A 17500-nucleotide genomic window follows, 5' to 3' on the forward strand; every position below is an offset into this window, starting at 1 on the left:
CGACACCATCGTTGAGGAGGGTGAGGACGAGGACGAGGACGACGAGGAAGAGGACAAGAAGAAGTCTGATACCGGGAGTAAGTCTCCTAAGGACGTCAAGGCCCATCAGGAGTCTGCTGTACCCGTCGTCACCAAGGTGGTCGTCCCCGAAGTGACGACGACGACCGTCGTGGGCGGCAAAGGCAGCGGAGGAGTGAAAGATCAGGACAAGACGAGCCAGGACGACCTAGACCCTCCGAAGAAGACGGAACGGAGCAGCAGCACGTGCAGCACAGCCAGCAGCTGCAGCAGCAACAGCAGCACAAGCGCCCATAGCCTGGGGACCACGGGCAGCAGCAGCACGACCAGCACGACCTACCAGGCTGCCGAATCCGGCAGGAGCCAGAGTTCCTCCGTGCGCGACTCCTACAGTAGCACCAACAGCAGCAGCTCCCGGGACTCGGGGATGGGTGACAACAGCTACTTGGCCCCCTCGACCACAGCCGCCCCTGGAGGAGGAGGAGGAGGAGGAGGAGGAGGAGGGGCCACCCAAGCTCCTGAGGTCTTCTCCCGCGGGAGACTTGCAAGGCTCACGTTACCTCTCCCGAGAGCAGGCCAACGGAAGCTCTTCACCATCAAGAGGGTTCCTGAGCCTTCCGGGAAGAACGCTGGCGGCGGCGGCGGCCTGGGCGGCGTCGGCGACGCCATGAGCGCCCTGGCCGCAGGCTGCGGCGTCGGGGCGCGGCGGACCAACGAATTCATCGACACGAAACTCGCGGAGCTCCGCACTGACCCGCGATCCGTCGTCCCGCAGGGCAAGACGCAGGACGTGTGGGTCAAACGGAATCAGGTATGTCTGAAACTGTTCTTTTGTCGTTGCTCTTCAGTAGGACAAAAAACTTCGTTGTATTTCTCTCTCTGTCATGAATAAGCTTTACTAAATACCAGTCTCGCTCTCTCTCTCTAAAAAGAAAAAAATAATAACATATATATACATATATATATATTTATATATATATACATATATATATGTGTATATATATATATATATATATGTATATATATATATATATATATATATATATATTCTCTCTCTCTCTCTCTCTCTCTGTTCCCTCTCTTTTCATCTTTATTTTGGAATGTCCTCGAAAACCAAACAAAGAATCCCCTGGTCTTTTGCCTCCCGTTTTCCTCCAGCGTTCAGTGATTCCCTTTTGTTTTCACATTATTATTATTTTAAGTTCGGAGCTGCTTCAGTTCCTCTTAAAGGTGTTATCACAGGTTTTTTTTTTTTTTTTCCTCCAACCTTCGATTAATCGGAGGTAACCCCCATCTCCAGGACTTTTCCCTCAGTAAAATCACTATGACATACTATTTTATTTCCTCAGCAATTTACATAAAATGTCACTTGATATGCTGCAGGAAAATAATTTTCCTCCAGTATATCAGATTGTCTGTTTCAACAGTCGGAGGAAAAATAGTCCAGTGTGATAAGCCTTAAGCCTGTCTGCCGAGGACATTTTGAAAAAAAAAAAATAAATAAATAAATTAATGTAACTTTAATTCTTATTACATTATCGTCATCGCTTGGGCTTGTTGGTAATTCCTAATAGAGACTCTGTCCGAATATATGGGCAATGGCGGCGGCTTCGGCCGGAGTTATACGGTTTGTGACACTCTGTTCCCTTTCATGACAAATGTGGAAGCCAAACGAAAGCGTAGGATTCAGTTCAGAGTTTGAAGTTTCAATAAGACAAATGGCTACTGTGAAACATGACCCCCTCCCCCTCCCCCCCACCGCCGTCCATTTGCATGTTTAATTATGAACCAGTATGTTTCAACAAAGTTTGTGTACTTGTCATGTTTACCTGGAGCTCCGTTTTCTGTTGGAGACGTTCTGTAGCCATGGCAAAACTCGCTTGTTGTTTTCCCAGTCTGTTATTGTCTTCATCATGTTTTAGATTCGTTTATAGAGCTTTGTGTTATCCTCTGAGAATTTAATGTAATTTCGTTTCATTGTCAATGTTTTTTTCCTGTTACATAGAGTCTTAAGTTGTGTCGATAATAACCAAAACCCTTGCATCCCTAAGTGTGCCGCCCCGGGGCAGTTCTCAGTGATGCAACCCCCTCCTTCCCCATCACTACTTCCCATCTCCACCATTTCTTACTGCCTATTATAGCTATTTGATTGCGAAATAATTAATTAAACAGATTTTATTTTTTCTTTATTTAATGTCCCTATTGTAGAAAGGATAAGGGGAAAATACTTCATAGTCTGTTGATTCTAAGAGGGGGGGTTTAGGCTCGTCGAACGCGGTTTGACAGACACGTGTTTAAAGTAATGTGTGAACGGGGTATTTGGGGTTTAACCAACGTGTTCGACAACCAAATACCCCGTTCACACATCACTTTAAACACGTGTCTGTCGAACCGCGTTCGACGAACCGTGTAAACCCCCTCTAACACAAATTCGTGTTTTACGGTAAAACATTCAGGGTTCCTTTGACCTTTTTTTATCATTTTTATTTTGTCAGCCTTGTGGGCGGCATGTCCAGACTAGAATTGCCTCCGTCCCCCCCCCCCCTCATATGAGGGCCCTGATAACAACAAAAAAGTATGGAAACATTTCGACATAGACTCGCTCTCACATACCTACAGACATCTGCACACACCCATACATTCCAAGGCACATGTATTCCTTTCACAGTTACATAACACCTGCACACACTCTGTGACACCTGCACAATGACAAACATTCCAAAGCACCTGCGCACTCCCTCGCCTTCCCAGACAAGTACACACACATCTGCACTCACCCTAACACCTGCAGACTTCCATATCGTTTAAAGACACCTACACAGCCACACGACTTTCCTGACACCTGCACACTCACGCACCTGTGCAGGTACCTGCTCGCCCTCACACACTCCCAGGCACCTGCACACCTTACCCCACCTTACCCAACACCTGCCCAAGTTCACAAGATTACACACACATAGAATACGGCTAGTTGGTGACTAGTGTCATGGGTTGCTGGCTTAGTGGAACCGAGGTTGAGCCCCGGTCAGGCCTTGAAAAACTTCACAATTCTGCAAGCCACAGTCTCCCTTGAGGAAGGGGATAGTGTGTTTGTGTGTGTGTGTGTGTGTGTGTGTGTGTGTGTGTGGAGCGGTTTGCTGGTGTTGTGGTAACACGCTCCACTACTAGTTTAGCGATCTGAGTTCGAGTCTCCGCCCACGTTTGAAATGCATCACAGCACTACAAACCGGCATCCCAACACCAGTGGGCAAGGAGTTGTGTTTGTGTGTGTGTGTGTGTGTGTGTGTGTTTCTGTGTGTGTATGTGTGCGTGTGCGTTTGTGTGTATATGTATGTGTGTGTGTGTGTGTGTGTGTATGCGTGCGTGTGTGTAAGGTCAAATCATTACCCATAGACCGGGCATTGTATGGTTTCTGAGGTCTCATCCGGGAGGGTAATAGCTGTCGATCACGGGTTCAACACATCTAAGGCCTTGGTGAATCACACACACACACACACACGCGCGCACACACACACAGTATACGCGCACGTACGCACACACACACACAGTATTTGAATTCAAATATAAATATGACAATTTTAGTATAAATATATAGCCTATGTTAGAACCTTACATGATTTTGAAGCTAGATATGATACATTGGAAAAGAAAAGACAGGACCCCACGAGCGTTGCTGCTTTCAGAGAACGTATGCATCGCTCGTTTTCATTAACGTGTCTTACTGGCCAATACGGTTTTTGTCGACTTTTATCTGAAACTTGTTTTCTGCTTGTATCGAAACGCTGAACTTGAAGGCGACACTTTTTTCTTCTTCCTCTTCTTCTTTTTCTTCTTCTTCTTCCTCTTCTTCTTCTTCTTCCTCTTTTTCTTCTTCCTCTTTTTCTTCTTCTTCCTCTTCCTCTTTTTCTTCTTCTTCCTCTTCTTCTTCTTCTTTTCTGTTCTGTAGTGCCTTTGCAATCTACATAATTATATGAGTATCCCATCACCTTTCTGATTTGTAGCCCATCAAATACCCCGCCCAGGCTTTTTTCTTAAACTTAGTCTGGGATATGTGTATGTGTGCTGAAAACAGTTACTTACAGAACTTTACTGCTTAATTAGACTTTTTTCAAGGAGATAGTTTTGTTCTGATGTATAGTATTAGTGGTTGTTTTATGCTATTTTTTCTCAGACACTTAGCATGTTCTCATCGGCCAGTTGGTCTTTAAGAGAAGATTAGATAACTTTATGGATAGGGATGACGTGTGGTAAAGGACATGGAACTACCTAGTGTAGGCCTTATGGTCTCTTCCAGCCTCCTACATCATTGCGTTCTTATGTCCTTTTGAGCTCAGTGTTTGTCTTTGGTTGTTCCACTTGCCCAAGGGTCACAGATATTCTGTGTATCTTCTTTATTGATTTAATGAGAAGTTAACCATTTGAAGACCCTCCCAGACGATCCAGTTGTGGTCATCATACCTAAGTAACTGGAAAACTTCATTGAGATCTTCATCTTCTTCTTTAAGATGCTCAGAATGACCAATGAGAACGAAGACGTATGAGCTTCCAGTATGGAGTGAGACACTTGAAGTTCGTATTCAAAGTCTCTAGAAACAGTCACTATTCATTTGGTTCTTGTGGTGTCTCACCTTTTGCAGTTAAGAGGGGGTTTACACGTGTGAACGGGGTATTTGGTTGTCGAACACGTTGGTTAAACCCCAAATACCCCGTTCACACATTACTTTAAACACGTGTCTGTCCAACCGCGTTCGACGAACCGTTTGACCGTTTAACCCCCTCTAACGAACCTGACACCTCGTGGCAGTAAGCAAAACCATTGTCATCCCTGAAGAATCATGAAAGACCCATCACCCCGGGAGACCGCCACCTTCTTCTGTCAGTGGAGATCTTATTTTGACAGACTCAATCCAGCGTGAATCCCTCTTGAATGTGTAGCTGACAGCGAAGATCCAACAATTATAGAAACCCCCGAGTCACAAATTGTAGCTATTTTTTGTATCTGGAAACGTAGATACTGTTATAATTATAGACAAAAGAAGTTTTTACAAGTGGATAATTGTGCTATATATTCATGGACCATTTTGGATGTCATCAAGGGGTGACTATAGTTGTTGTATCTCGGATGTCTGCTGCAAGTTTCTTGCGTGTTTATCGAACTCGATGATGGCTTGCAAGGTCTATCCCACGTTTCTGAGCCTACTGATGAGTCCCTCCCATAAGTCAATTGTTCCCCGAAAGGGTTACAGGGTCCCCATAACTGAACTCGAATAGACTAATGGTTGGAACAACATGTCAAACTTCTACGCAGGCTCTTGTGACAGTGGAATGTTGGTCTCTGCCACTGTGACAGTTTTCCCTCCTGTAAAGTGACTTCATTCCCAGAATGGAGAAAAAAGAAAATCATTCAGTCATGAAACTGCAAATTCTTATGGTTCTTTTGGAAGCCCTAACTCTGTTACGAAATCATTCAGTTCGGCCTGATTAGAGCACTGAGGTCTTGTTTTTGAATTAACGTTTCTTAAGAGCCACGTCAGAATTAGGTTAGAGTTCGATACAGTTTTATCTTTCTCGTCCCCAAGGGAAGGAAATTCGAGAATGGGACGCTGGGCAGACTGCAAAACGAAGGTTCAGGAAATGTAATTTTTGTCTTAGATTTTCCCTATTGAAACCCGAACGCTTGACAAGGAAGAAAACAAAAATCCTCCAAATATTTTAATGCTTCTTGCAACGCCAAACGTCCAATTTCCCCTCTTTCCCTTGACCCAGTGTCTTGAATCTTCATTACATGTGGCGACCTGACCTTGTCTTATCACATTTTTAACGAAAAAAAGCAAAAAAAAAAAAAAAACGCCATCTTTACAAAATCACTTATCTACATCCTTTGACTGCGAACACATAAGCTTCCATATACGAAACAAAACGCATCTCGGCTATTCAAACATTTTCTTTTAGGAGTAGCGGCCATTACCTGTAATACGACAAATAAAGATTGCAAACACGCGTGCATCCATTTACTGCCAAGTGATATATAAATAGAAACATAAATCCATATACGTATATACACATACTGCGAAGGAGACACAAAGGACCTTCAGTAAGATGATTGGACGGCGTAGAGTCGAAGTTGGATGGAAGATGAATTAATGATAAACAAAAGGATCGAAATGGAAGCAGGACAGGGAAGGAAGAGGAGGAGGACACGGAAAGGTTTGCTTTGGGTGGATCAGAGTCAAGTGAGTTAAGATTATTATATATATATGTGTATATATATATATATATATATATATATATATATATGTATATATATATATATACATATGTGTATATATATATACATATATATATATATATATATATATATATGTGTGTGTGTGTGTGTGTGTGTGTGTGTGTGTGTGTGTGTGTGTGTGTGTGTGTGTGTGATTATACTTAACCCACTCCCGCCATGATTAGCCATTGGTAGTGTGTACATAAGTGACATTAGTATTACAACACACACTGAATGGTCCTATCCCACTTGTGTACATACTATCAGTGGTTAATCATAGAGGGGGTGGGTTGAGTATAGAATTCGTTTATATGTATGCAATTCAAGTATACATATATATGTATACAGTATATACATATATAATATATATTTATATATATATATATATATATTATACACACACACACACACACACACACACACACACATATATATATATATATATATATATATATATATATATATATATACACCCACATATATTTAGAGGTAGTGGGACATATATCTCCTCCAAACCCCAATACAATACTCTGGTAGGTAAATATCAAAATGATATTGGAGTTCAGTGTTCCTAAATTAAACTAAAGTGCCAGATATTGGTCAGCCGAAAAAAAAATAATGGCCAATGTTACAATTAAATAAACTCGTGCGCTCACACACACGTACATGTACACATACACACATCATACACACACACATACACACAGTGAACTCTGAGAAAGATAACAATAATGATAAGAAAAATTATAGTAATAATAGTAATGATGATGATGATGATGTGACAAGCACACAAGCAAATTTCTATGCACACTCACAGCAAAATATTAGAGGGAACATTGCTTGCGCGTGCATGTTCTCACGTTCTCACGTCGAGCGCCCACGCCGGTCGGGCATCGCCCGTCTTCCTCCCAGATGACGCAGGCGGGTCCGTTTCTCAGAAGCGATTTCCCCCCTGTGTGCGGGCGCGCGGGCGCGTGCACTTGTGCCCCAACTTTCTCTCGCAGATTCAAGATATGTATCACCCGGTAGGGCTGTCAGCATGGAAACATGTTGTATATAATACTGATCCAGACGTGATGTATGTGCGTATGTATAAAGTGAATGTATAGATATATGTGTATATATGCTAATAAGAACACGGGTACGTGTGTTCACTTATGCAAAGTAGACCACTTGGAAAGGAAAAACTAACGAAGCAGTTAGTTTTCGTATATTACATCCTGTGCAAAAAGTGCACTGAGGATGTAATATACGAAAGCGATCTGCTTCGTTAGTTTCTTTTTCCAAGTGGTCTACTTTGCATGTGTATATATGTGTATATATATATATATATATATGTGTGTGTGTATATGCATATATATGCATGAAAGCAGAATTCTCAGGGGTTAACATTTTATTAGGCTGATTGCGAACAAAAAGAAAATATATCAAAATCGTGAAATGAAAGGTCGAGTATTTCGTAAGGACGGAGAGAAGTGTTGGTCGGAAGGGTGAGGGTGGGAGGATGATGATGTTGAAGGTCTTGATGTTATGAGAGACCAAAAGTCACCCCCTTCTCCCCTCCCCCTCTCCCCTCCCTCGTCTCTCCTCCCCCTCTCCCCTCCCCCTCTCAAATCCTCCCTCCTCCCCCCCATAAGGCCTACACTAGGCAGTTTAACGGACATGGAACTGCCTAGTGTAGGCCTTATGGTCTCTTGCATTCTCCTTCATTCTTATGTTCTTATGTATTAAAAATCATCCCCCCTGAACCAGAATAAAGTCAGTAAAGTCCGTCACCTTGTTGGAGGGGGCTTAACCTCGTGTGACCCCAGTTGACCGGAACCGGTTGGTGAAAATGACCTGGGCCGAGGTCACGTGATCCGCTTTCGCCCGAGGGAGAGGAACCAAAAGGTCTTTCGTTAAGAGACGTTTTGTTGTTGACACAACAGGCTCAGCGGCGCTAGTTTCGCCCAGAAATATCCTCCTAACCTTGCCCACGACTTTCGAACAAATTCTGGAACATTAGAAAGTGGATTTTCTCCATTTCAGGAAACTTCGCTCTGAATATCGAAGATTTTTCGATTTTTTTTATCCCCAAAATCATACTTATAAATAACACTGAGCTTTTAGGTACCTAACTATATCTTGCTACACTGTTGATGTATGTACGTACGAGTACTTTAGCAAAAACTCAGATCTTACTCTTACTGTGTTAGGACTGTACGAGTATATCTTCCTTTGTTGTTGTACTACTTCTCAGACGATAAAAGAAAAATTCGACCAAGAAAAAATAAATCAAAAGTAAAAAAAGAAATAAATAAAAATATGATGATGTGTAGATGCTTCCGATGTCCTCAGGATCAAACACTTTAATTTCCTGCAACAAAAATGGCGTCATGAGTGGCTTCAGAAGTGGTGATCAATATCGCATCAAATGTCATATCACCCGATTTCCTTTCAAAGGGTCTCGAGCAGGGCCCCGGCAAGGGGAGGGGCAGGGGGGGGGCAATGCCCCGGGGCGGCACGTTTTTTTTTTGGGGGGCACGTTTTTTTGGCGGGGGGGGGGCACTTTTGATGAAAAGAAGGTAAAACAAATTCCCCCTAATGTACTTTTAATGCATGATTTATTTATCGTGAGTTGTGTGTATGAATGATGTGTGTATAAACGTTGTTTTGTGGATGAATGTTGCTTGTGAATCGTGCTAGTGACCATCAGATGTGGAAGGTGGTGGTAGTGGTGGTGTGGGGGGGGGGTGCGGCACTTACCCATGTCAGGGCCCTGGTCTCGAGTCAATACTGCTTGTTACACACACCAAGGTACTTGAAGGGGTTGTTAAGCCCAGGAGAGAAAGATTAGGCCATGGAAGGCCGCACGTGCTTCAGGAAGACTCGGTACCTCAAAAACCTCAGCTGACCAAAAACCGGATGACAGATAAACTTTATGATCATGTGACACCCAACAAGCTGCCTCCAAACTCACCAGAATTGAATACTTTGGAGAAATTTTTGGAGTCTTGATTAAAAGGCGATTAGTCAACATTCTCACAGTACTACAGAATCATTGAAGGTCGTCATTATCAAAATAATATCCGAAAATAAATGAGGACCTCTTGATTCGATCTCATACTGAAACAGTCATTGATTCTGAAGGCGGTTGGATAGAAGAAACCTATAACAAAGCTATATAAGAATATATCCTCAATTTTCTATTAAAAATATTTTTTATTTTTTATTAGATATAGATGTATTATTAAATTATATAATGTGCCCTCAACTACTCAATGCTAGGGACTGAAAACTTTATGTAAGCGGTCTTCGGCTTGAATGGGAGTTCGAAAGATCGAGACCCAAAACCAGGTCCCCGACATGGATAAGTGCCGCCCCCCCCCCCACACCACCACTACCACCACCTTCCACATGTGATGGTCACTAGCACGATACACATGTAACATTCATCCACAAAACAACGTTTATACACACATCATTCATACACACAACTCACGATTAATAAATCATGCATTAAAAGTACATTAGGGGGAATTTATTTTACCTTCATTTCACCCAAAGTGCCGTCCCCCCCAAAAAAAACGTTCCTCCCCCCCCTGCCCCTCCCCTTGTCGGGCCCCTGCCCAAAACAGGCCACGGCTCCCCCCCCCCCACTTGCTGCAACACAATCCCAGTCCATAGACGGGAAACATGTCCGGGAATTACGTCGTCGTTGTCTCGATAACGGGACTTGGGTGGGTTCTGTTACTTCCGGTTACACAACAACCTGCACACTTGATTCCGGAGGTGATTTGTCGTCAAACGCTCACCTCTGTCTTCCTTCTTCTTTTTCTTCTTATTTCTCCGTTTCTTCTCCATTTTCTTTAGCGTTTTCTATGTGGAGGGAGGTTTTCTTTCATTTGAATAAAATCATCTGTTCTTATCACCAATATTTTTTATTTTTGAACTTTTTTTCTTTTTTTCCTTGTTTTTTCTCTTCTGTAATTTTTCGGTCATACTGTGGTTACCGTCTTTCGTCACATTGTCACACTATAATTACTCCTACTCCTATTCCACCTACTCCACTTCTGGCTCCTGATTCACCTCCCCCGTACTCCTCTTACTTCTACTCGTACTCCATTCTTCCACCTTCTCCACCTCTTCCTACTCCTATTTCTCACATTCCTCTTTCTCCTACTTCCACTCCCTTCTTACTCCCCCTCCTACTCCTTCTCCTACTCCTCTTCTTTCTCTTACTCCTCTTCTTTCTCTTACTACTCCCATTTTCCTCCTCCACCTCCTACTCCACTTGCTCCTCCTCCTACCCTTCTCCTACTCCTCTTCCTACTCCTCTTTATCGTACTCCAACGCCCTTCTTACTCCTCCACCTCCTCATGCCCCTTCTCCTCCTACTCCTCCTTTCCTCCTCTTCCCTTCATACTCCACCACCTCCTCCTCCTCCTCCTCCTCTTCCTCCTCCTCATCTATACTTCGCTTCTTCTTCTCTACTCTTTTCTCATCTTTGTATAAGTTCCTCTGGATTCAGATAGAACAAAGTTCTACAAAGAACACTGGGCCTCGATAGGTAAACACAATCTTATGAATGGGGATGATGACAGGTGGTAATAGACATGGAACTGCCTAGTGTAGGCCTTATGGTCTTTTCCAGTCTCCTTAATTCTTGGGTTCTTGTGTTCTATCATCTAACTGAACATATGTTTGTGAGGACGTACTCGGTACTCAGGTTTGGTAGTCGCAGAGGATGATGTGATTCAACCGAGGAAAGGTTTCTACATAGATAAGGTGAAGGTTATTTTATTTCTTCATGATATCTATTCATTTGTTTATTTGTTTGTTATTGTTTGTCTGTTTATTGTTTGCTTGATTTTCATTTATTATTATTTATCTGTCAATTTATTATTATTTACTATTTACCTTTTTTATTATTTAACTATACCTATGCACTTATTCATTTTATTTATAATCATTTATAGTATTGTTTTTTTTATCTTTATTATATATATATATATACATATATATATATATATATATATATATATATATATATATATATTTTTTTTTCGCATCCGACCTAGTTATGGACCAAAAGGTCTCCTGTCGGCATGCTCCGCCTTTGTAATCCTTTGTAATCTATGTCCAAGCCAAGGCCAGAAGACTTCAGTCACTCCAAAGGCTGTCTAAAGTTTCCACAAATGAGTGAAATTTTTTCCACAAAGAAATCTGGATCTCCACATTACTTCCCACAAAAAGAAGGAAATTTATATATACACAAATAAGTTCATTGCAACATATTCTTCTTCAAATTCTGCACAAAAATAATGGGAAGCAGTTTAAATTTTCCCCCCAAATTTGTGGAAATTTCCCACAAAATAGCATCCGTAGGTTGAAGAGGAAAGGGAGGAATTCTGCATTTCGTCATTAAGAGCGACATTTTAGTTGCTGTGGTGAACCAACTTGCCTGTGATCAATAACGCCCCCTTCCTCTCTCTGTCTCTCTGTCTCTCTGTCTCTCTGTCTCTGTGTCTGTGTGTGTATGTCTCTCTCTCTCTGTCTCTCTGTGTCTGTGTGTGTATGTCTCTCTCTCTCTCTCTCTCTCTCTCTCTCTCTCTCTCTCTCTCTCTCTCTCTTGTATAGCATTCCTTTTGTGACCTGTCATTCTCTCCCTCTCTCTCTCTCTCTCTCTCTCTCTCTCTCTCTCTCTCGTATAGCATTCCTTTTGTGACCTGTCATTCTCTCTCTCTCTCTCTCTCTCTCTCTCTCTCTCTCTCTCTCTCTCTCTCTCTCTCTCTCTCGTATATCATTCCCTTTGTGACCTGTCATTCTCTCCTTCTCTCTCTCTCTCTCTCTCTCTCTCTCTCTCTCTCTCTCTCTCTCTCTCTCTCTCTCTCTCTCTCTCTCTCTCTCTCTCGTATAGCATTCCCTTTGTGACCTCACAACCACTGTGCAGGACACATTGTCCTGTTGCCTCAAAGGCAGACAGGAGGAACTTCCGTACAAAAAAAAAAAAAAAAAAAAAAAAACGGACGACCTTGTCAAGTTCGATTTCAGTGCCAGGGTCACAGCCAGGGTGCCAAGGTCACACAGCCACGGTGCCAAGGTCACTGCCCACCTTCAGGGTCAAGGTGGGAGCGGAGGTGCCAAATTCAGTGTCATTGCAAGGTCGTGGCTGGGGTTGGTGGGTGTCAGTGTAGAAGGAGTGGGGTGGAGTGGGGTTGGGGGAAGGTGCCAGTGCCAATGAATGCCAAAAAGTTATGTCACGATTGCTTAGAGTGACACTTTGGTCCACGGATGTGTTTGCCATTCATTCCCTATTGGTGATTTGATTTATTTTTTTATTAAGAGAATCATCTGGTTATCGTATGAGAGGTATTACAAAGTAGGAGCGAGTATGTGTGTGTGTGTGCGTGTGTGAGATTCACCGTGGTCTTGGATCACGTGTTAAGCTCGTGACCGACGGATATTTCCCTCCCGGAAGAGAACTCTAAGCTCATGTATGACTGATCTATGGGTAATTTTGTGACCTTACACGAGAGTTGGAGTAACGACCCGCAGCGCAGCGATACTGAAATTATTTCAGCCCTGGCCGGGATTTGAACCCGTGTGTGTGTGTGTGTGTGTGTGTGTGTGTGTGTGTGTGTGTGTGTGTGTGTGTGTGTGCGCGTGTGTGTGTTTTCATTGTAGTTCGTAGTATAGTTGTTTTTATGTATAGTTAACGTTCTTACTATGATAACACATCACCTGGTTAAGCAGAATAAGGTCATCAGACGATACTTAGAACAAAATGTATGTAATTCTTGACTGTGACAGAAAATTTAATCAAGGTGTTTAATCATAATAACATCAGCATAGCGCGTCGCCATGGCAACGATGGAAGCCGTGAAGGCGCTATCACACTGGGCTATTTTTCCTCCGACTGTTGGGGCAGATTTGCAGTCCGCAGCTTTTGGGAAGGAACCTGATATATAAAGTAATAATAATAATAATAATTATTATTATTATTATTATTATTATTATTATTATTATTATATATATATATATATTTTTTTTTTTTTTTTTTTTTAAGCCACATTGTTTGCCATTGTAATTTTACTTTGGGAAAAAATCTGGAGATGGGCAGTATCGTCGATTAATCGGGGGTTGGAGGAAAAATAGCCCAATGTAATAGCCCCATTACCCCCAGTGAAGCGCTTTCTTAAGGTAAACGAAATTATTTGACAGTAGCAAGAACATAGATCGTGGGCGTAGTGAAGATGCAAGAGACCATAAGGCCTACACTAGGCAGTTCCATGCCCATTACCATCTGTCAACCTCATACATAAAGTTGTCTAACCGTTTCTTAAAACAACCGATAGTTTCAGCGCTCGCTAGATGGTTACTAAGTCTATTCCATTCGCTAACCACCCCAGAGGTAAACCATTTCTTGCCTATTTCCTTCTTAAATATAAAATTGTCCAATTTAAATCCATTACTGCGAGTCCTGCCATTTGTCTTAATATGATGACCTTGTTTGTGTCACCCTTGTTAAAGCCTTTGATCCTCAGATGAATAAAGATATTTTGCGTTAAGGTGGCGGCGCGCTAGGCTAGCATGCTACTTGCCTTTGCTACTATGTTTGAGTAGAAACGATTTCGGTTACAATATTTTAGACTCCCGTAAGAACATCTCAATAATGTGTCTAACATTTGTATTTTAGGTTTAACTTTTCTTAATTCGTCATGTGTGTGTGTGTGTGTGTGTGTGTGTGTGTGTGTGTATTCACCTCGGATCTGCTGCAGTCTCTGTCGAGACAGCCAGACACCACCCTACGGCAATGAGCTCTGAGCTCATTATTTGCCGATCTCTGGGTAGGTCTGAGTGTGTGTGCGTGTGTGTGTGTATTCACTTGGTCTTTGGATCACGTGTTGGACTCGTGATCGACAGCTATTTCCCTCCTGGAAGAGAGCTCAGTGCTCGTAGGTCCGATCTATGGGTAATGCTATGACCTTGCACACACACACACCCAACTCCCCGCCCACGAGAGTCAGAGTAACGACCCGAGGCACAGCGATACCGAAATAATTTCGGCCCTTGGGCGGATTCGGACGGGGTGCGGGGGGCATTTCTGCTTCCCAGTTCAGCGCTCTACCAACTATGCCACCGAGTCGCGTGTGTGTGTGTGTGTTTGGAAAATGAGGTTTCTATCAATTAGGACCACTGTTTTTCTCAAAATGCCCCCACCCCCCCTTCAAGTAAAAAATAAATAAATAGATAAATAAATGAATAAATGAATAAAGATAAAAGGTCTTGTCCCGAAAATAATCCATAAAGTACGTCACCATAATGAAAGGGTTGAACGAAATCCACCTTTTCAGTATCAACCGCCTTCGCTACATTGACTCACTTTAAAGTCTTTTTCTGGTCGACGCCTTGTGAATGGGGTCAGATAAGAAGTGGAGTGTGTGGGGTGTTATCGGAGTGAAGGAACTGAAGAAACTCGAGCCATCTGGTGGGTTGTTAAACAAAGACATTTCCTGCAAGAAACGCCGTCATTCATAGGGCTTGTAGCTGTTTGCGCTGGAGTCCCATTGATGCTACAACTGAGCACCTGCAGGTATACTTACTGGTACGAAGTTTTCAAAGAATGAATGATTTTTAGAATATACTTCCCCTCACTAATTAAAAAAAAATTAGAACAACTGTATACATAGGTGAGATGACTCGCCGGTGAACATAATCTCTGAGTAAGAAAGGCATATTACACATTAGACAAAGACGTGGGGTGACTAGAGGCTACAGACTCTCTCTCGAGGCAGAAGCTCTCGGTCGAAGGCCTTTGAAGCCAGGCAGGGACTGAGCGGCGGCTTTGGGATTTGATCCAGCTAAGCGACGCACTGATGGACTAAGTGCGGAAATGCACAGTACATTCTTAATCTCCTCTTTTCCTCCTCCTCCTCCTTTGCCTCTTCTTTTCATCCTTCTCCTTTGCGTCTTTTTCGTCTTCTTCTTCTTCTTCTTCGTCTTATTTTTTCATTCTTTTTCTTCTTCGTCATCTTCTTCTGCTTCTTTTTCTTCTTCTGTTTCTTTTTTTTTTTCTTCTTCTTCTTCTGTTTTTCCTTTTTTTTTTCTTCTATTTCCTCTTTTTCACCCTGTCTTTTCTTCCCCTTTTTTCATATTGTTCAACGTTAATTCTCAGCTGACCATGAGAGAAAATCCCTCACTCCACGGAAGGCATAAGAAATGCTTCCATTAATTCTCAGCCTGATTTGGTGTTTGCCAATCCTGCAAAGCCTACGAGAGTGAGTAAGAGTGTGTGTGTGTGTGTGTGTGTGTGTGTGTGTGTGTGTGTGTGTGAGAGAGAGAGAGAGAGAGAGAGAGAGAGAGAGAAAGAGATGAATTTTTGACAGAATCCCATGAACATCATCTTTTTAAATGAAATCTAAAGTGAATGACCTAGTTCGTCTCCACATCCTCCTCTCTTCCTCCTCTTCCTCCTCCTCCTCCTCCTCCTTTGAAGACGTGACCATTGGTCTCGCTAATTCGTTGCTATTTTTGTCTTTTCTGTAAACAACTCCTGACCTTCAAACCGTTGCCTGAGGCTTTTTGTTGATCCGCAAGTCTTTGGCGTGACGCGTTGAGCTTCGCGCTCGCCCGACCCCGAGTTCGATCCTCAATGGCTCCCGGTGACCGCCACTTGCCCTGGCTATCCGTGTATGCAGTGTTGTTGTGACGGCTTCGGCCGCAGGTATGCTCCTTTTAGCGTGAGGGTCTCGTCTGTAACCCACATTTTGACTTCATTTGGTGAATTAGTCTATTCTTGTCACATCCTTCAACCCTCTAATCAAAGTCGCTTATTTAGTGTGTGTGTGATTCACCATGGTCTTGGATCACGTGTTGGACTAGTGATCGACAGCTATTTCCCTCCCGGAAGAGAGCTCAGAGCTCATATACTGTATATGACCGATCTATGGGTAATGCTGTGACCTTACACGCACACACACACACCCAACTCCCCGCCCACGAGAGTTGGAGTAACGACTCGTAGCGCAGCGTTACTGAAATTATTTCAGCCCTTGAACTATGTGGTTGTGTCTATGTGTACGTGTGTGTATATGTGTACGTGTGTGTGTGTGTGTGTGTGTGTGTGTGTGTGTGTGTGTGTCTTCAACAGGTGTGGCATGAAAGCTATCGATGCCTTTGCCATGGATCTCACAAGAAAGTGATGCAATCCAAATCAATGTTACTTACATAACTCAAGCACATTGTCTTTCTCTTCACACACACACACGTACACACACACACACACACACACACACACACACACACACACACACACACACACACACACACGTACACATACACATATACACACAGTTCAAGGTAATCGTTTCCTTTTATGCTCATAAGTTTCGCAAAAGACTCACGAACTTCGTTCCAGTTGAACCTTCGCCGCTCGGTTGAGTGATGAAGCTGACTGTGTACTCGTAAATCAGACTGTGTTTGCGGGAACACGAGCCGCTGTTTGCGCCTTCCCATTGTCCTCCCTGGGCTTGCTTTCTCTCCTGACATGCATGACACAACATTGCTTTTACACACACACACACACACACACACACACACACACACACACACACACACACACACACATGCCTCTTGACGGTGTAGTGGTTAGAGATCCCGGCCGTCACTGCGGCGGTCCGGGTTCGATTCCAGCCCAGGGCTGAAATAGTTTCAGCGTCGCTGCGCTGCGGGGCGTTACTCCAACTCTCGTGGGAGGGGAGTTTTGTGTGTGTGTGTGTGCGTCATATATGAGCTCTGAGCTCTTTTCTGGGAGGGAAATAGCGGTCGATCACGAGTTCAACACGTGATCCAAGACCATGATGAAACACACACACACACACATGAATTTAAGGCTAGGTATGATAGATTGGAGAGGAGGAGACGAGACCCTACGAGTGTTGCACCTTCCCTGTATACTGTAGTTGGATAAATACTGTATAATTATAACACACACACACACACGCACATAGACACACAAATAGATAGATAATGCTTCTGATATTATACGAGAGAGCGAAAGAGAGAGAGAGAGAGAGAGAGAGAATAGTGAAGTCTTACAACACTTTTTTTTTTTTTTTCATGTGCCCGCTCGTCGGTGCTTCGCCAGTGACTGGCCGGGCGGAGTTCAAGAACGAGCCAGAGTTTTGAAAAACTTTGCCTGGGGTCGTTACCCCAGAGTGGTGATGGTGGCGG

General features: G+C 43.1%; 1 protein-coding gene across 7 annotated transcripts in view; it reads left to right on the forward strand.

Annotated features, from left to right (window-relative positions):
• Positions 1-17500, forward strand: part of SNF4Agamma (SNF4/AMP-activated protein kinase gamma subunit) — an 812417-nt gene that overhangs the window by 243183 nt on the left and 551734 nt on the right. For 5 of the 7 annotated variants that reach the window (XM_076198589.1, XM_076198592.1, XM_076198590.1 and 2 more), the window contains exon 2: positions 1-829. This exon is cut by the window's left edge and continues 1065 nt beyond it. The exons of the other annotated variants lie outside the window; for them this stretch is intronic. In XM_076198589.1, the coding sequence (XP_076054704.1) occupies positions 1-829 (829 nt within the window). The remainder of the gene's footprint in view (positions 830-17500) is intronic. 7 annotated transcript variants of the gene reach the window in all.

The sequence above is a fragment of the Oratosquilla oratoria genome, chromosome 15, assembly GCF_046742065.1.
Source record: "Oratosquilla oratoria isolate Oo_2021 chromosome 15, ASM4674206v1, whole genome shotgun sequence".
Classification (NCBI taxonomy): Eukaryota; Metazoa; Arthropoda; class Malacostraca; order Stomatopoda; family Squillidae; genus Oratosquilla; species Oratosquilla oratoria.